The sequence below is a fragment of the Canis lupus genome, chromosome 10 (genome assembly GCF_048164855.1).
Source record: "Canis lupus baileyi chromosome 10, mCanLup2.hap1, whole genome shotgun sequence".
NCBI classification, from domain to species: domain Eukaryota; kingdom Metazoa; phylum Chordata; class Mammalia; order Carnivora; family Canidae; genus Canis; species Canis lupus.
Window position 1 is genome coordinate 53,814,953 of NC_132847.1, and position 20,104 is coordinate 53,835,056.

A 20,104-nucleotide genomic window follows, 5' to 3' on the forward strand; every position below is an offset into this window, starting at 1 on the left:
CCTCAGGTTTGATTATCATGGATTTGGGACTTGGAAGAGTAGAACCTAAAGATGGCCACTGATCATTCCGGGTAGCTGGGGAAGAAAGTGAACCAGAAGGGTCTGCCAAGCAGTGCTCAGTTTGTCTTCTGTGGGATGGATCTTTTCTGGCCCAAGTGAATGGATGGTCCAGGTCAGAGCTACAAAGGCCTTAGAAACCAGCACAGAATTTCCTCCATTTATCTTGATTTTCTCTTCCCATCCTCCTCCTAAGAGTTCAGAGTTCTCATCATATTACAGAAGTTGTCCCCACATCGGTCTTCTGTAAAGTGTCAGACTGCCACTGAGAAGTTTGTTCTGGCTTTTATGTTCCAGGAAAGGGAAAAGGTCGACTTCTCCTACAACAAACTGGCTGATCCTAAGTTTTCATTTTATGACAAGACTTTGGTGGAAGCAGTGAAAACAGGAGACCGCTGGGTGCACCTGTTTTTCCTCTCACTCTCATTGTGCCATACTGTGATGTCGGAAGAAAAAGTGGAAGGTGAGGAGGGGTCTAAGGCCTCACTGACTGAGCATATGTCATAGAATCTAGGATGGCTAAAGGGGGCTTGGTTTGATATCATTTGTAATGACTTAATCTAAGAGCTTTCTAATAGGGAACATTGTCTAGCAATGAAATGGATAGGCAAGTAGTGAGTTTATAGTCACTAGAGATATTCATGTAGAAGACAACCTCTTATTCTTAAAGAAGATTCAGTCATTGGATAGGGGTCAAACTTGATAATACCTAGAGAGCTTCTGCTCTTGAGATTCAGCAGTGTTCTGTCACAGACCCTATCTGAATTGTCCCCAAGATCAGCCCCATTTTCTCTGACAAGACTTCCTAAAGGATGAGTTCAGTTGTCCTCTTCTTGCTTCACATTTTTACAGTATCCCCACATATCCTAGTTTCTAGTTTCTTTAGTAATCAATATGACTATGACATCCATGAATTTATTCAAACCTTTTTTAGAAATAATGAATGGGAAATGACTGATTAAAAATTAAGGCTTTTGGGGCACTTGGGTGGCTCAGTCAGTTGAGCATCTGACTCTTGGTCTTGATTCCGGTCTTGATCTCAGGGTCATAGATACAGGCCCCAGGTTGAGCTCTGCACTGGATATGGAATCTACTAAAAAAAAAAAAACAAAAACTGGGGATCCCTGGGTGGCCCAGCGGTTTAGCACCTGCCTTTGGCCCAGGGCGCGATCCTGGAGACCCGGGATCAAATCCCACGTCGGGCTCCCGGTGCATGGAGCCTGCTTCTCCCTCTGCCTATGTCTCTGCCTCTCTTTCTGTGTGTGTGTGACTATCATAAATAAATAAAAATTTTTTAAAAATTTAGGAAGACGTGTGTGTGTGTGTGTGTGTGTGTGTAACAAATAAGAATTTAGGCAACCAAATAAATTATATCCTTTAAAGGCAATATACCTTTAATATAATACTACCCTTAGTAATACCTTATATTTGTATATAACTTTAGAGTTTTACAAATTGATTGCATTTATGTTATATCCACAATCTTCATAACAGCCCTCTTAAGTAAACAGAACAAGAAAAATGACCTCAGTAGTATAGAGAAGGACACTGAAGCTAAAAGAGATTAAATGACTTGCCTAAAATCCTATAGTTAAGAAGGCAGAGATAAGAAGCCAAATCTCATGTCTCTTGACACCATGAGATCTCACCCCACCACAGGTGTCTCTGGACCTGATGGTCTAGCAAGTTGCTATTATTTGAATTATATTTGGAATTGTCCTTGTTTATTGCCTTAAGCGACAAGGTAGGAAACAAGTAAATAGTCTCATTATCCCATAGATACATCTTATGTCTGACCCAAAATATATGTCCCATATGCCTTATTCACAATTATAAGACTATAATGATACATAACTGTTTTTAAAACTCAAATTAACCTTCAGAAGAGAAATGATCCAAAATATACCTCAGGTTGTGGTGATATTTTAAAAGATGGGTTATGCATTTTTCGGTGCTACATTGTTTGCATTGATCAGTGCAGTTTTTCTTTTATTTTTATTTTTAAAGATTTTATTTATTTATTCATGATAGACATAGAGAGAGGCAGAGACACAGGCAGAGGGAGAAGCAGGCTCCATGCCAGGAGCCTGATGCAAGACTCGATCCCGGAACTCCAGGATTGCGCCCTGGGCCAAAGGCAGGCACTAAACCACTGAGACACCCAGGGATCCCCACAGTGCAGTTTTTCATTCCATTCTCTTTATGACCAAAATAATTTTTTGACCAAAATAATTTAAAGCAGTTATTAGAATACAGTGGTTTGTGAGAGAAAAAAATAGTATATGTCACAACTGAGGATTGAATTCAAGGATTTTTGTTGTTAATTTTCTGAAATGTTTCTTCACAATCTAGGAAAGTATTTTTTCAACTATGGACACTGAAAACTATGAGTTAAAATCACCTTATAAATGGCAAAATGGGAAAGAATAAATTTTAATTTACTCTGCTGTAAAAAAAAATTAAAGAAGAGTTACAGAAATACCTTGAGTAACGTAAGATTGAAAGACTCATTCTTTTTTTTTAATAATAAATTTATTTTTTATTGGTGTTCAATTTGCCAACATACAGAATAACACCCAGTGCTCATCCCATCAAGTTGAAAGACTGATTCAACAGAGTGAGTCATTTAGCTTCCCAGGGTAAGAGTTTCAAAGGTAAAAATAGTCATTTATTTTTTGAATTTTATTTAAATTCAGGTAATTAACATATAATGTATTATTGGTTTCAGACGTAGAGATCAGTGATTCATCAATCTTATATAATACTCAGTACTCATTACATCACATGCCCTCCTTAATGTCCATCACCCAGTTATGCCATCCCATCCTGCTCCACTCCAGCTTTTTCCTATGACTAAGAGTCTCTTATGGTTTGTCTCCCTCTCGGATTTCATCTTGTTTTATTTTTTCCTCGCTTCCCCTAGATCCTCTGTTTTGTTTCTTAAGTTCCACATATGAGTGAGATCATATGATAATTGTATTTCTCTGATTGATTTATTTCGCTTAGCATAATATCCTCTAGTTCCAAACATATTGTTGCAAATAGCAACATTTCTTCTTCCTTTCTTCCTTTCTTTCTTTCTTTCTTTCTTTCTTTCTTTCTTTCTTTCTTTCTTTCTTTCTTTCTTCTTCCTTTATTGCTGAGTTCATTATATATATATACCACATCTTCTTTATCCATTCATCTGTTGGTGGACATCTGGGCTCTTGCCATAGTTTGGCTATTGTGGACATTGCTGCTATAAACACTGGGGTGCAGGTGCCCCTTCAGATCACTGTATTTGTATCTTTGGCATAAATACCCAGTAGTGCAATTGCTGGGTCATAGGGTAGCACTGCTTTCAACTTTTTGAGGAACTTCCGTACTGTTTTCCAGAGTGGCTGCTCTAGCTTGCATTCAAACCAACAGTGTAAGAGGGTTCCCCTTTCTCCACATCTTCATCAATACCTGTTGTTTCCTCATTTTAGTCATTCTGACTAGTGTGAGATGGTATTTCATTGTGGTTTTCATTTGTATTTCCTTGATGCTGAGTGATGTGGAGTAGTTTTTCATGTGTCTGTTGGCCATTTATTTGTAGTCTTTGGAGAAATGTCTGTGCATGTCTTCTGCCCATTTCTTGACTGGATTTTTTGTTCTTTGGGTGCTGAGTTTGATAAGTTCTTTATAGATTTTGGATACTAGCCCTTTATCTGACAAGTCATTTGCAAATATCTTCTCCCATCCTGTAGGTTGCCTTTTGGTTTTGTCAACTGTTTCCTTTGCTGTGCAAAAGCTTTTTATCTTGATGAAGTTCCAATAGTTCATTCTTGTTTTTGTTCCTTTGCCTTTGGAGACATGCCTAGTACGATGTTGCTGCAGCCAAGGTCATAAAGGTTGCTGCCTGTGTTCTCCTCTAGGATTTTGATGAATTCTTGTTTCACATTTAGGTTTGTCATCCCTTTTGAATTTATTTTTGTGTACTGTGAAAGAAAATGGTCCAGTTTCATTCTTCTGCACGTGGCTATCTAATTTTCCCAACACCATTTGTTGAAGAGACTGTCTTTCCCATTGGATAGTCTTTTCTGCTTTGTCAAAGGTTAGTCGACTACAGAGTTGAGGGTCCATTTCTGGGTTCTCTATTCTGTTCCATTGATCTATGTGTCTGTTTTTGTGCCACTACCATACTGTCTTGATGATTATAGCTTTGTAATACAGCTTGAAGGCCAGAATGCTGATGCCACCAGTTTTGGTTTTCTTTTTCAATATTCCTTTGGCTATTTGGGATCTTTCTCTGGTTCCATACAAATTTTAGAATTATTTGTTCCAACTGTATGAAATAAATTGATGGAATTTTGATAGGGATTGCATTGAATGCATTGATTGCTTTAGGTAGCATAGACATTTTAACAATGTTTGTTCTTCCAATCCATGAGCATAGAATGTTTTTCTATTTCTTTTTGTTTTCCTTAATTTCTTTCTTGAGTGTTCTATAGTTTTCTGAGTACAGATTCTTTACCTCTTTGGTTAGGTTTATTCCTAGGTATCTTATGGGTTTTGGTGCAATTGTATTTGGGATTGACTCCGTAATTTCTTTCTTCTGTCTCATTGTCAGTGTATTGAAATGCAACTGATTTCTGTGCGTTGATTTTATATCCTGTGACTTTGCTGAACCTTACATGAGTTCTAGCAATTTTGGGGGTGGAGTCTTTTGGGTTTTCCATATAGAGTATTACATCATCTGCAGAGAGTGAAAGTTTCATGTCTTCTTTGCTAATTCAGATGCTTTTTATTTCTTTTGTCTGACTGCCGAGGCTAGGACTTCTAGTACTATGTTGAACAGTGGTGGTGGTAGTGGACATCCCTGCCATGTTCCTGATCTTAGGGGAAATGCTCTCAGTTTTTCCCCATTAATAATGATATTTACTGTGGTTTTTTTATAGATGGCTTTTATGATATTGAGGGATGTTCCTTCTATGAAGAGCTTTACTGAGGAAAAGATGCTGTACTTTATCATATGTTTATTCTGCATCAGTTAAGGGGATCACATTGTTCTCATCCTTTCTTTTATTAATGTAGTGTATCCCATTGATTGATTTGCAGATATTGAGCCATGCTTGCAGCCCAGGAATAAATCCTACTTGGTCATGGTGAAAATCCTTTTAATGAACTGTTGGATCATATTGGCTAGTATTTTGGTGAGAATTTTTGCATCCATGTTCATCAGGGATACTGGTCCGTAATTCTCCTTTTTTGTGGGGTCTTTGGTTTTGGGATCAAGATAATGCTGGCTGTATAGAATGAGTTTAGAAGTTTTCCTCCATCTCTATTTTTTTGAAACAGCTTCAGAATAATAGGTATTAATTCTTTAAATGTTTGGTAGAATTCCCCTTGGGTAGAATTCCCTTTTGGTAGAATTCCAAGATGGGAAGTCATCTGACCCTGGACTCTTGTTGGAAGACTCTTAATTACTGCTTCAATTTCCTTTCTGGTTAGAGGTCTGCTGAGTTTTCTATTTCTTTTCTATTTCTTCCTGTTTTCTATTTCTTCCTGTTTCAGTTTTGGTGGTTTATATGTCTCTAGGATTGCATCCATTCCTTTTAGAATGCCTAATTTGTTGGCATATAGTAACTCATATTATGCTTTTATAATTGTTTGTACTTCTTCAGTGTTGGTTGTGATCTCCCATCTTTCATTCATGATTTTATTTATTTGGGTCATTTGGGTCCTTTCTCTTTTCTTTTTGATAAGTTTGGCCAGGGGTTTATCAATTTTATTAATTCATTCAATTCATTCAGAGAACCACCTCTTAGTTTCATTAATCTATTCTACTGTTCTTTTGGTTTCTATTTCATTGATTTCTGCTCTAAAATCTTTATTAATTCTCTTCTGCTGGGTTTAGGCTTTATTTGCTGTTCTTTCTCCAGCCCCTTTAGGTATAAGGTTCTTATTTCTTAAGAAAGGCTTGTATTGCTATATACTTCCCTCTTAGGACCACCATTGTTGCATCCCAAAGGTTTTGAACAGTTGTGTTTTCATTTTCATTTGTTTCTGTTAATTTTTTAAATTCTTCTTTAATTTCCTGGTTGACCCATTCATTCTTTAGTAGGATGTTCTTTGGCCTCCATGTATTTGAGTGCTTTCCGTATTTCCTTCTGTGATTTTCAGTTTCAAACCATTGTGGTATGAAAATATGCAGGGAATGATTCCAATTCTTTGGTACTAGGTGAGACCTGATTTGTGACCCAGTATGTGATCTGTTTTGGAGAATTTTCCATATGCACTCAAGAAGAATGTGTATTCTATTGCTTTAGAATGGAATGTTCTGAATATATCTGAGAAGTCCATCTGGTCCAGTGTGTTATTCAAAGCCCTTGTTTCCTTGTTGATCTTCTGCTTAGAGTATCTGTCCATTGCAGTGAGTGCGGTGTTAAAGTCCTCAACTATTACTGTATTATTATTGATATGTTTCTTTAATTTTGTTATTAATTGGCTTATATAATTGGCTGTTCCCATGTTAGGGCATAAATATTTACAATTGTTAGAAATTCTTGTTGGATAGACCCTTTATGATATAGTGTCCTTCCTCATCTCTTATTATAGTCTTTAGCTTAAAATCTAATTTGTCTGATATAAGGATTGCCACCCCAACTTTCTTTTGATGTCCATTAGCATGATAAATGGTTCTCCACCCCCTCACTTTCAGTCTAAAGATGTCTTTGGGTCTAAAATGAGTCTCTTACAGACAGCATATCAGTGGGTCTTGCATTTTTATCCAATCTGATACCCTGTGTCTTTTGATTGGGGAATTTAATGCATTTACATTCAGAGTAACTATTGAAAGATATGAATTTAGTGCCATTATATTACCTGTAAAGTCATTGTTTCTGTATATTGTCTCTGTTCCTTTCTGGTCTGTGTTACTTCAGGACTCTCTCTTCACTTAAAGGATTCCTTTTAATATTTCTTGTAGGGCTGGTTTGGTTATCACACATTCTTTTAGTTTCTGTTTGTTCTGGAAGTTTTTTATTTCTCCTTCTATTTTGAATGACATCCTAGCTGGATAATGTATTGTTGGCTGTGTATTTTTCTCATTTAGCACCCTGAATATATCATACTGGTCCTTTCTGACCTACCAGCTCTCTGTGGATAGGTCAGGTGCCAGTCTACTATTTCTACCCTTGTAGGTTACAGACCTCTTGTCCCTAGCTGCTTTCAGGATTTTCTCTTTGTCTCTGAGATTTGCAAGTTTCACTGTTGTATGTTGGGATGTTGACCTATTTTTACTGATTTTGAGGAGGGTTCTCTGTTCCTCCCAGATTTGAATGCCTGTTTCCTTCCCCAGATTAGGGAAGTTCTCTGCTATAATTTGCTCCAGTTTACTTTCTTCCCTCTTCTCTCTTCTCTTCTTCTGGGATCCCAATTATTCTAATATTGTTTCACTTTATGGTATTATCTCTCAAATTCTCCTCTCGTGATCCAGTTGTTGCTTATCTCTCTTTTTTCTCAGCTTCTTTATTCTCCATCATTTTCTCTTTTATGTCACTAATTCTCTCTTCTGCCTAATTTATACTAGCAGTTAGGGCCTCCATTTTTATTGCATTTTATTAATAGCCTTTTTTATTTCAACTTAACTAGATTTTAATTCTTTTATTTCTCCCAAAAGGGATTTTCTAGTGTCATCTATACTTTTTTTCCAGCCCAGCTAGTATCTTTATAATTGTTATTCTGAACTCTAGTTCTGACATCTTACTTATGTCTATATTGATTAGTTCCCTGGCAGTCAGTACTGCCTCTTGTTCTCTTTTTTTGAGGTGAGTTTCTCCATCTTCTCATTCTTTCCAGAGAAGAATAGATGAATGAGATAACAAAATACTAAAATAGTGATGGGCACTGAGCGGGGCACTTGACGGGATGAGCACTGGGTGTTATGCTATATGTTGGCAAATTGAATTCCAATAAAAAATTTTTAAAAAAAATTTTTTTTAAATACTAAAATGGCAACAATGACCTCAGAGAAATATACACTAAACAACTCAGAAGAGATTTGAAACTGAAAAGAAAATTTTTTTAAACAAAATATAATCAGACAGGTGAACACAATAGAGCAATTCACTGGATCTTGTGTGTATTTTGGTCCATTTGTTAGAAAACTAGATCCCAAAATTTTAATGAAAGAAAATCTTATATGTCCAAAACCTTTATATGTCCATAACCTTTATATGTCCATAAAAATTAAATACAATGAAAGGATAGAATGTAACTATAAAAGTAAAAATTAAAAGACAAAAAAAGGAATATAAACATATAGGTGAACAGAACAGAGCAATATACTATATCCCGAGTGTATTTTGGTCTGTTAGAAGACACTACATCTCAAAATTGTAAAGAAAGAAAACATATATATACAAAAATAAAATTAAATACATTGAAAGGATAAAATGTGACTGTAAAGATGAAAATCTAAAAATATTTTAACAAAGGGATGCCTGGGTGGCTTAGCAGTTGAGCATCTGCATTCAGCTCAGGGTATGATCCTGGGTCCAGGGATCGAGTCCCCCATGGGGCTCCCTGCAGGGAGCCTGCTTCTCCCTCTGCCTATGTCTCTGCCTGTCTCCCTCTGTGTCTCTCATGAATAAATCTTTTTAAAAAAGACTTTAGGGGGATCCCTGGGAGGCTCAGTGGTTCAGCACCTGCCTTTGGCCCAGGGCGTGATCCTGGAGTCCCAGGATCAAGTCCCACGTCGGGCTCCCATCATGGAGCCTGCTTCTCCCTCTGCCTGTGTCTCTGCCTCTCTCTCTCTCTCTCTCTCTCTCTGTCTATCATGAATAAATAAATAAATAAAATCTTAAAAAAAAAAAAACTCTAGGGATGCCTCGGTGGCTCAGCAGTTGACCAGTCTGCCTTTGGCTCAGGTCATGATCCCGGGATCCTGTGATCAAGTACCACATCAGGCTCCCCACAGGGAGCCTCCTTCTCCCCTGCCTGTGTCTCTGCCTCTCTGTGACTCTCATGAATAAATAAATAAAATCTAAAAAAAAATAAAATAAAAAGTTGAACAAAACAGAAAAGAAGGAGAAAGAAAAAAAGGAAAAAAAGCAAATATGATCAGACAGGTGAAGAGAACAGAGCCATACAATAGATTCTGGTTAAATTTTGGCCTCTTAGAAGAAACTGCATCCCAAAATTGTAAAGAAAAACTTACATATATACAAAAATAAAATTAAATGCAATGAAAGGATAGAATATAACTATAAAAATGAAAATTAAAAAAGTTTTTTTAAAGTTGATACAATAAGAAATTGGTTGAAAGAGGAAAGAGAAAAAGATTAAAATTTAAAGACTAAAGAATCATGGGGAAATAAACAATGAATTCTATATGCTATATTCCCCTGGCATTGGAGTTTTTTGCAGTTCTCAATGATTGGCAAACATGGTCTTGGCTGGATATTTTCACTGATATTCTGAGGGCATGGCCTTTTGCGATGATTCTCAAGTGTCTTTGGCCGTGATGGGGGTAAGGAGGCAGGAAGCATAGATTGCACTGCCCTGGCTAGGGTGTCAGGCTAAGTAATCAGCTCCAGATTGCTCTATGTGGCTTTTGTTTCCCAAAGGCTTTCTGTGTAGCTTTAAAGGATGAGAATGCAAATGGCAGCCTCCCAATCTCTAGCCTCTAGCGGGAAGCTTGCCCCCCCTTCTGTGCACCCTCAGGGAAAAGCAGTCAGTCACTCCTGTCTCCCTGGTTTCTGTCTGCACTCTGTGCTCACCCAACCCATGACTGAGCATTTCTTTCTCAGGCACACAACCCTGTTTGTGTGCCTTGCAACACACTTCTGCACCATTCTTCCCAGGGGAGGAAGGGAAGTCTCACTGGTTCTGCTGTTTGTTAGGCCCCTGCTCTGAAAGCAGACATGCCAACTGTGACAGTTCCAGGTTTATGGCAGCCACAAGCTGAGAGCCCACTTCTGGGCTCACTGATTCCAGCTGGCTTCCCCGCTCCAATGTCTAGGAACTCTGTGCACTCAGGCACCCCTCGGTCTTCCTGAAACACACTGTCCCACCTAGGATTCTGCCTCTGCTTCACTGCCTGAGCACCTTTCAGGCATGGGCATCCCTCACCGAAGCAGACTTCTAAAAGTTCTGATTTGCACTCAGCTGCTATGTCATGTCCCGGTAGCTAACTGATGGAGGATCCCTCCCCCTCAGTCCCTCCCCGCAAGGTTTATTTTCCCATGTATCACCTCAGATTCACTTCTTCACACCTCCTACCTTGCAGAAAGTGATCACTTTTCTCTTTGTAGAGTTGCAGCTATTCTTTTTTTTTTTTTTTTCAGGGGTGTAGACAGTTTTATTTTCTTCAGGGGTATAGACAGAAGTCTTGCCTCAAAACTTCTGGAACTGCTTCTTTGTGCCAGCAGCTTTTGTGACTTTGAGCACATTGAAACGCACAGTCTTGCTCAAGGGGTGGCACTCACCCACTGTGACAATGTCGCTGATCTGGACATCCCTGAAGCAAGGAGACAAGTGCACCAACATGTTCTTGTGGGTTTTCTCAAAGCGGTTGTACTTTCGGATGTAGTGGAGGTAGTCTTGGCAGATGACAATAGTCCTCTGCATCTTCATTTTGGTCACCACACCAGACAAAATCCGCCCTCGGATGGAGACATTGCCAGTAAAGGGGCATTTCTTGTCAATATAGGTGCCCTCAATGGCCTCCTTGGGCGTCTTGAAGCCCAGACCGATGTTTTTGTAGTACCGCAGGAGCTTCTCCTTGCCAGTTTCTCCAAGTAGGACCCTCTTCTTATTTTGAAAGATGGTTGGCTGCTTTTGGTAGGCACGCTCGGTCTGAATGTCTGCCATCTTCCCGGCCGCCTGGAAAAGGGTTGCAGCTATTCTTTTCTTAGATTTCCAGTTGAGTTTGCAGGTGTTTAAAATGACTTAATAGCTACCTAGCTGAATTCCTGGGACCAGACAAAACTAAGGTCTCCTACTCCCACAATACTCATATATATATTTTTTCAGTCTTATTATCATCATTCCATTTGTCATGTTCTATATATCCTATCCTTATTGTCCTATTTTATAGGAGTGTTCATCAAAGTGTAGCCAGTCTTATGTAGGAACAATTTACACAGAACAACCTACATGAAACTCACCCAGGAGATTTGTTAAAAATTCAGTTTCCTCCTCCCTCCTCCCAAGTTTCATGATTCTAGATTCAGTAAGTTTGAGTAGGGCCCAGGAACTTGCATTTTAACAAGCGCCCTGACCCATCTTTACCCATTAAAATCAGAGAATGAACTATGTTTTGTTCATTTGTGTATATTGCATGTCCCATGTACCTCTGTAATACTGACTCAGGTCTGTGAAATACACTGAAAATATTGGAAAGGAGGAAAAAAAAAAACTGACCTGTATACAACCTGGCCTCTTAGAGCCAAACTTGTGAGGAAGTTTGAAGAAAAATGTCCCCCCTTGGGCTCTATCTTTATATAAGCCCCTTGGTGTCCCTTCTGGATTGATTTCAGCTGCACATCTCTGTGGGTTCTGGTTGCCATCTTCTCTCCTTCCAGGTAACCTGGTGTACCAGGCTCAGTCCCCAGATGAAGGTGCCCTTGTCACTGCAGCCAGGAACTTTGGCTTTGTGTTCTGTTCCCGCACATCTGAGACAATCATGGTAGTTGAAATGGGTGAGACCAAAGTCTACCAACTGCTGGCTATTTTGGACTTCAACAATGTGCGCAAGAGGATGTCTGTTATTGGTAGGTGCCCCTCCTAGTCAGTCCTCTCCCCTTATTTGTCTTTTATACACATTCATATACAGACTTCCTTTTATATGCACACAAATGTTTTCTTCCACTCACATGCTTTCTCAAAGGTATCATGCCTCAAATACAAACACATAGCCATTCCTACTTTCTCCCTCACATACTCTATATGTTTTCTCCTTGGGAGTCTGCTACCATATACTTCTTTATTGTTCCTGAGTCATGGCTTGTCTGAACCCCCAAAGCTAAGATAAGAACAGAGAATAAATCCATAAACCCTGAACTTAGAGATAGGGGCACACAATATAAGAGAAATTCATACTGTCTTACTCTCAATTAGTTTGAGCCTCAGACTGAAGAGGAAGAAGGTCATTTTTAATTCTTGGTCCTTACTGGATCTGGACCTTGGTCTGGAACTTGGACTTGGGAAGCTAAATGTGATTCTGCATCAGACTTCCACAGATGATATTGAACCCATAGAAAAGCTGGTTCCGTAAGGTCTCCTCCCACTCTCACCAGTCCTTACCTTCTGTGACCACTCATTGAGTGCTTAGCCCCCAGAAGAATCAGAAACAAATATCATGGGAACAGCCTCATGCCATCCCTCAGTGGCCCAAACAAGTTCTTGTAACAATGGATGTATATAGTTACTCTGCTTTATTTGTTTATTCTTAGTGAGGACACCTGAAGATCGAGTAATGTTGTTCTGCAAGGGTGCAGACACCATCCTCTGTCAGCTGCTCCATCCATCCTGTGGATCCCTCAGAGATGTGACTATGGAACATTTAGATGTAAGTGTTAAGGTTGCAGGGGAGGGAAGCTGTGGGTGGCTCTTTGTACATGGATTATGTTTTCACATATGTCTTTACATCCATGTATTTCTGTATGGATGTGTTTATGTCTCTTTAATTGACAAGAATAAAAACTACTTCATTCTGTGGTACACCTACTGACTACATTGCCAATTTCTGTGTCAAGAAGTTAGATGACACAGGATGAGGAGTTTGTCTGTAGGAGCACTTACCACAGTCAACTAGTATTCTCTGTGATTCCTGGCTCAAGAGGTCCCATGGTCAGACCTAGAATTTGCTTTGGAATTGGGCATATTGATATGGGAGGCCCTATCTCACCAACTATGATGAGAATACACATCTTTGAAGGCATGGAGCAGAAAGCACCAGATGTGGGCTATTTAGGGAAATGTTTTTTGTCACTGTCTTCTGTTAGCACAAGATTAGAATCCCCAGGGGTAACTCCCCCCCTCCACCTCTCGCCCCGACTACCCTACCCTACTTCCACCATCTAGTTAGTAGGATTTGAGATCTATCTGAAAGACACTGGCTCCAGCCTTCTGGCACTGGAAAGGAAAACTAAATCTATACCCTCCAAGATTTCTATTCATGAGTAGAAACCTAGGTATATAAAGGATTAAGGGAATAGTACCGAGGATGGGATGGGATGGGAGGGCAGATCAGAAAAAAAAATTTTTTTTAAGAAGAAATAGGTTGGAGAAAATGCTTGGCTTGATCCACATTAACAATTCATCAGAAGTCAAAGAACACATAGTCAATAAGCACATGAAAAGATACCCAGTTTAATTTGCCCATAGGGAACTGCAAATCAAAACCTCAAGAGACTACTTCACAACTGCCAGGATAGCTAGATGATCAGATAATAATAATTAATGGCAAAGATATAGAAAAATTGTAACCTTCATACATTGCTGATGGAAATATAAAATGATGCAACCATTTTAATGGACTAAGCCACCCAGGCACTCCATGAGGCAGCCATTTTAGAAAACAGTCTGGCAGAAAAAGTTAAACATAGAGTAATCATGTGACCTAGCAATTCCAGTCCTAGGTGTAGTCCAAAAGAAATGAAAATATACATCCACACAAAAATTTGTACACAAATGTTTAGAGCAGCATTATCTATAATAGTGAAAAAGTAGAAACAACCCAAATGCCCATCATGAATGGCATGGATAAATAGGTCAATAAAATGTATGTCTAAACAAATATTATTCAGTCCCAAAAAGGAATGACATACTGATACATGTGTATGAGTCTTGAAACATTATGTTAAGTGAAATAAGAGAATCACAAAAGGCCACATATTGTATAATTTAATTTATATGAAATATTCAGAATAAGCAAATCTATAGAAATAAGTAGGTTAGTGATTGCCAAGTGCTAGGGGAAAAGAAAATGGGAATGAAGGCTAGTGGGTACAGGATTTCCTTTGGGAGTGATCAAAGTATTCTGGAATTAGATAGTAGTGATGGATGCACAACTTTATGAGTATAATTTTTTAACCACTGAATTATATACCTTAAAAGTGTGAATTTTATGATCTATACATTATATTTCAAGTTTTCAAAAAAGTCCATGCAGTATTCCATACAGGACAGTTCTTATGTCCTATCCTGGTTCCCAGAGGCCTCAGTATTTTTTATGGGCTACTCTGAAAAACTTATCTTTTAACCTTCCACAACACATTAATTAGAGTGTCTTCTCAGAGAGCAGGCTGGCTCCAAAGGGGGCATAAAATTGTTTCAGGTCTTTTAACCTACATCCTGCCACCCATTTTAATCGACACTCATAATGGAGCCTGACTACACTACAATATGTTAACTGCTGATGATAAACTTGTAAGAGTGAAGCTTATACTTAGGAGTCAAGCTTCAAAAACTCCTACAAAAGCACAGCTCTAAGCCCTCTAAGACAGGAATCACCAAACAGTGATTTTGGGGCAGGGAACCCTGGGTGGCTCAGGGGTTTAGCGCCTGCCTTCGGCTCAGGGAGTGATCCTGGAGTACCAGGATCAAGTCCCACATCAGGCTCCCAGCATGGAGCCTGCTTTTCCCTCTGCCTGTGTCTCTCTCTGCCTCTGTGTGTGTGTGTGTGTCTGTGTGTGTGTGTGTGTGTGTCTTTCATGAATAAATAAATAAGATCTTAAAAAAAAAAAAAAAAGCAAGGAGCAGTCAGGATTTGGCCTCAGCGCCCTAATTTACCCACCATAATAGAAAAGGAAAAAAAAACACAAGTAAAGGGTAAGAAATAACTGCTAAATTATTTGTGGGTTTTTTTTTTTTTGGTTTGTTTCTTAAATATTTTATTTATTTATTTATTCATGAGAGATGCAGACAGAGAGAGGAAGAGACACAGGCAGAGGGAGAAGCAGGGTCCATGCAGGGAGCTTTGTGGGACTCGATCCTAGGACTGCCGGATCATGCCCTGGGCCGAAGGCAGGTGCTAAACCGCTGAGCCACCCAGAGATCTCTAAATTATTTGTTAAATGGATTAAGAATCTGTATGGGGCTCCTGGGTGGCTCAGTTGGTTAAGTGTCTGCCTTCAGTTCAGATCATTACCTCAGGGTCCTGGGATCCAGCCCCATGTCAGGCTCCCTGCTCAGTGAAGAGTCTGCTTCTCTCTCTGCCCCTACCCCCTGCTTGTTCTCTCTCTCTCTCTCTCTCTCTCTCAAATAAGTAAATAAAATCTTTTAAAAAAGAATCAGTGTGTTGTTAGCTTATAAGATCTCATTTACTATCCTATGCAAGAGCAGCTTCTGCCATATTTTTTCCTTCTAGGAAGTCTCCGAGATCTTCTCTCAGGCTTCTTTTCATAGCTTCATCTGCTAACACTACAGAGGTTTAAGGGATGGCATTCCATACATGCACTGTTTTATGTTCATTTTACCTGACAGCTAATGTCACTCAGGAGTTTCACAGGGAACTAATACAAATATCAAGATGATAAATTCTTTTTCTCTTTGTTCTTATAATGCTAAAGTGAATTATTTTGCATGCAGTTCACTATGATAGTGATCATGTAGAATTTTTATTCATGTGCAGTTCTCAGTACATAAAATCTCCTAACCCACCCTCAGTTGGATTAGAGTTCTGCCCTTAAACTACTCACTCTAATCTAGTTCTCCTTATGACCAAGACTATACTTGCAAGATAGTTAACTGTGGTTATTTAGGATATATTGGTGGACACAGAACAAAACAATACTAATTCACCCAGAGAGCATTTCAGTAGTGAAATATCATTAACACTACTGGCTGTGACTAATCAATTGAGCCAATCAGCTGTAGACAAATATACACGTGTGTGTGCTTTTGAGGTGCCTGTTAGATGCTTGAAGGAAGGCAGGGAAAGAGGAAAATAAAATCAATGTGTGCTTATAAAAAATAGTTGCTCCTTTATGTTTTATAACAACTTCCTTTTACTTTAGTATTCCATTCTCATAGACATCATTATCCTCTCTGTAGGCAGTGAATTATTATCCCAATTTTACAACAAAGAAATCTAGAAGGCTTAATTTTTCCCAGAGTCATACAGCAAATTATCTAACTACAGGTAAAAGCTAGAACTTTATATTTCGTAAGTACTTATGCCGGCCCCACCGTTAGGACATTTGGCTGAGAAAGCTCTGTAGTTGTTTTCTGGCTAGGCTAGGTGTTCCTCCCACCCCATGGTACTAGCCATTAGACCCTATTTTGTAGGCATTCAGCTGGTGGGATCAGTCTGCTTCTCCCTAAACTCAACCCTAACCCACCCCAGACCTACTCAGCACACACACATGTCTTCTAGGATTTTGCCATTGAAGGCCTCCGCACTCTCATGGTGGCCTACCGAGAATTGGATAATGCGTTCTTCCAGGCCTGGAGCAAGAGGCACAGTGAAGCCTGCCTGTCTTTGGAGAATCGGGAAGATAAGATATCAGATGTCTATGAAGAGATAGAAAAAGACTTAATGGTTAGTATGAGGAAGGCAGGCACAGATTGGGAGCAGGATGGGTAGTGGCAGTCAGTAGACTGAGCAAGGTCTCTGAGAATGGCTTGCAGAAAATCAATAGGTTCAGACTCTCTCTGGATACAGGATATTGGCATCCAAGCTGATTCAGGATGTCCTGGATTTTTGAAATCCATATGGGGTGTGGTGCGGGGGAGGATAATGCACTAGTTGTAAATTTTATCCCAAAGCTGCTCACAGAAGCTAAGTAACCTGGGAGAAATGAGGATCTGAATAATGAATGCACAGATTAGATAATCCAGAATGAACTAAAAGAATAATAAAGACAAAAATACTCACTCATTCATTCAACATACTTATATTAGGTGCTTCCTATGTTCCAGCAACAGACAAAATAGGCAAAAAAGTAACACATATAGTATGTTAGATAATGAAAGTGCTATGGTAGGAAATAAATCCAGGAAGAAAGCTAGGGAGAAAGCATCAGAAAGCTGATGTATCTGCATCAGCATATGCATGTATGTTTTGGAGAGGGCAGAGTATAGTTAGTATTTTTTTATAGGATGGTTAGTCTTCCTTTAGTCTGAGTAGAGACCTAAAGAAATAGGGAAAGGGCAGCCCCGGTGGCGCAGCGGTTTAGCGCCGCCTGCAGCCCATGGCAGGCATGATCCTGGAGACCCTGGATCGAGTCCCATGTCAGGCTCTCTGTATGGAGCCTGCTTCTCCCTCTGCCTGTATCTCTGCCTCTCTCTCTCTCTCTCTCTCTCTCTGTGTGTGTGTGTCTCTACGAATAAATAATCTTAAAAAAAATAAATAGGGAAATAGTCTGGCAAACTAAGCAGACAGAAGAAATGGCATGAATGAAAGCCCTAAAACAGGAGTAGGCCTAACTAGTTGAACAGCAAGGCAGCTAGTGTGGCTGGCATGGTGTAAGTAAGGAGGAGAGAATAAAAGGACATGAGACAGAGAAGTAGTAGAGTGCCTTCATGAGCCAGTGTAAGATCTTACAATGAGATATGGAAAGCCATTGAAGAGTTCAACCAAAGAAGTGATGTGATATACATGCCTGGGTAGCTTAGGTGGTTAAGCATCTGCCTTTGGCTCAGGTCATGATCTCAGGATCCTGGGATCGAGCCCTATATTGTACTCTGTGGTATATGTCAGCTTCTCCCTCTCCCTCTGTGATCCTCTTGCTCTTTCTCTCAAATAAATAAATAAAAAAATTTTTTTTAAAAAAAGTGATGTGATAGCTTTTTTCAAAAGATTTTATTTATTTGAGAGAGAGAGAGTCAGTGCAAATAGGGGGAGGAACATAGGGAGAGGGACAACCAGACTCTGAGTGCAGAGCCAGACACAGGGCTCAATCCCAGGACCCTGAGATCATGACCTGAGCCAAAATCAAGAGTCAGTCGCCTAACTGACTGAGCCACCCAGGCACTCCGATGAGTTAGCTTTTTAAAACAATCACTCTGGCTGCTGTGTTAAGATTATACTGTAGGGGAGCAAGCACAGACCCAGGGAGACCAATTAGAAGATAATTGCAATAGTGCAGGTGAGAGATGATGATGGCTTGGACCAGATACAAGTAGTGGAAGTGGTAAGGAGTAGTCAAATTCTGTACATTTTTTAAAGGTAGAGCCAACAGAATTTGCTAATGGATTAGATTATAGGATATGAGAGAGAAAAGTTAAAGATGACTCCAAAGTTTCTGAGCAGACTTATACAGGCTGGATCTGCTATAAGAGAAATAACTGATACCAAATGGGAAAACATAGAGATCCCAAAGGTCAATCTCATTTCATAATCAGTTCTATGGTTAGTATTTCTAGTCTGTCCTTCTGAAGGCCTAGGAGAAATCAGCCAGTTATTTGTCCGTCAGTTCCTCAGACTGAGTCATGATGCCCATCCTGTGGTCAACACTGGAAGCCAAGAAGTATGCTGTGAATGAAGCAAGAAAGAAGTGAAAGTGTGTTGAGAAAAAGATGGTTTAGAAGTGGCACACAGCTTCATGTATGACTTGGGCAAGTCTTGTCCCTCTTTGACCCCTAATATTCTGTTTCTAAATTTGATTTATGTGGTTGAAAAGCTACAGCTATCGAGAGGCAGAATATGCTGAATTTTATACTATTTGGATCCTCATGTCAGGATACAGCCAGCTTGCTAAAGAGGATGATAAGATGCCAGTTGAGTTGTTGGGTAGCACTAAATGCTGTGACATTCTTCCTTTTCCTCACTCACTGCTCTCTCTGTTCAAAGCTGTTAGGGGCCACAGCCATAGAAGACAAGCTGCAGGATGGTGTACCTGAGACAATCGCCACCCTGAACAAAGCCAAAATTAAAATTTGGGTCCTAACTGGAGATAAGCAAGGTAAAGGGGAGTTCTCACATGACCAATCCTCCTCCCTATCCACTTTAGCCATTTCTTTATTTTATATATTCTTTTCTTCTTAGCCATATATTTGACAAATACCTTATAACCCAGGTCAAGTTCTGATAGGACACCTTCCTTCCCAGTCTTGTACATGGTTTGCTAAGAGTACACTTTATACTGGATGCTGTATTAGGTATTAAGGACACAGAGATGATTCAATCAGACATGACCTCGTCATCCAGGAACCCATTTGCTAAAAACCTTGGAATTATCTATGACTATACCCTCTCTGTTGTCCCAAAGATTAATTGTCTCACTGTGTCCCACCAAATCTTCTGATGATCCCCTTGACTATGCCATCACCCTAGTTCATGCTTTGTCCCCCATTGATTGTACTTTTGCAAAAACTTTTAAACTGATATCTGTCTCATTTCCTTATTGATTTCAATATAGCCTACATACAACCATCAGTTTAATCTTACTAAAATATACGACTTTTATATATTATTCCTCTGCCCAGGTATCTTCAGCAGCTCTATGTGGTAAAGTCAGATTCCACTGTCTGGTCTTCAAGATCTTGATAATCTGTTGCTGCCTACATATAGTTATCTCCATCCTGATGTGACTGTTATCTTTAGTGTGTCCCAAACAATCCAGCTTCTACTCCACAGCCTCCGTTTGGGTTGTTTCCCCTTTGAAATGTTTTTTCCTTCCCAAAACAAGTCTTACACATCCTTCAAAGTCTTTTTTCCAAGAAAGTTTCTATGACAATTGAAGTTTCTCCTCTGAATTTTGATACCACTTGCAGCAAGGCTTCAGGATTTAATTTTTGTAAATTTTTTCCTTAGTATGAATTTATTCAAATTTCAGAGTTCTCAATGTAAAGAAAAGACCATAACTGAAACTTATCTCAGTCTGCCATAAAATCTGTCATAAAAACAGGCACAGGGAAATATATCCTGACTGTTTGGAGAAGTGGACACAGACTGGAATTGTTTTAGGAAATAAGGGAAGGCTCTGTTGGAAGGCTAAGCCAGAATGATGCTCACTTCAGGAGCACATATCCTGAAATTGGAATGATACAGAAAAGGTTAGCATGGCCTCTACACAAGGATGACATAAAAATTCATGAAAATGAATTTAAAAATGAAAGAAAAAGAAAGGCTAAG

General features: G+C 39.3%; 2 protein-coding genes and 1 non-coding gene across 8 annotated transcripts in view; 2 read left to right on the top strand and 1 right to left on the bottom strand.

The window, feature by feature from the left end:
* Nucleotides 1–20,104, top strand: part of LOC140641644 (phospholipid-transporting ATPase FetA-like) — a 126,628-nt gene that overhangs the window by 94,590 nt on the left and 11,934 nt on the right. For 5 of the 6 annotated variants that reach the window (XM_072841830.1, XM_072841833.1, XM_072841835.1 and 2 more), the window contains 5 exons: nt 355–520; nt 11,607–11,795; nt 12,477–12,592; nt 16,403–16,567; nt 18,821–18,932. In XM_072841830.1, coding sequence (XP_072697931.1) covers nt 355–520; nt 11,607–11,795; nt 12,477–12,592; nt 16,403–16,567; nt 18,821–18,932 — 748 coding nt within the window. The remainder of the gene's footprint in view (nt 1–354; nt 521–11,606; nt 11,796–12,476; nt 12,593–16,402; nt 16,568–18,820; nt 18,933–20,104) is intronic. The other variant, XM_072841834.1, reaches the window with a different exon arrangement.
* LOC140641650 (small ribosomal subunit protein uS17-like) lies at nt 10,349–10,917 on the bottom strand. Its single transcript, XM_072841862.1, has one exon. The coding sequence runs from the start codon at nt 10,891–10,893 to the stop codon at nt 10,417–10,419; it is 477 nt and encodes a 158-aa protein (XP_072697963.1). The 5' UTR covers nt 10,894–10,917; the 3' UTR covers nt 10,349–10,416.
* Nucleotides 19,977–20,083, top strand: LOC140642032 (U6 spliceosomal RNA). Its single transcript, XR_012038614.1, has one exon. It is a non-coding gene; the product is annotated as a U6 spliceosomal RNA (small nuclear RNA).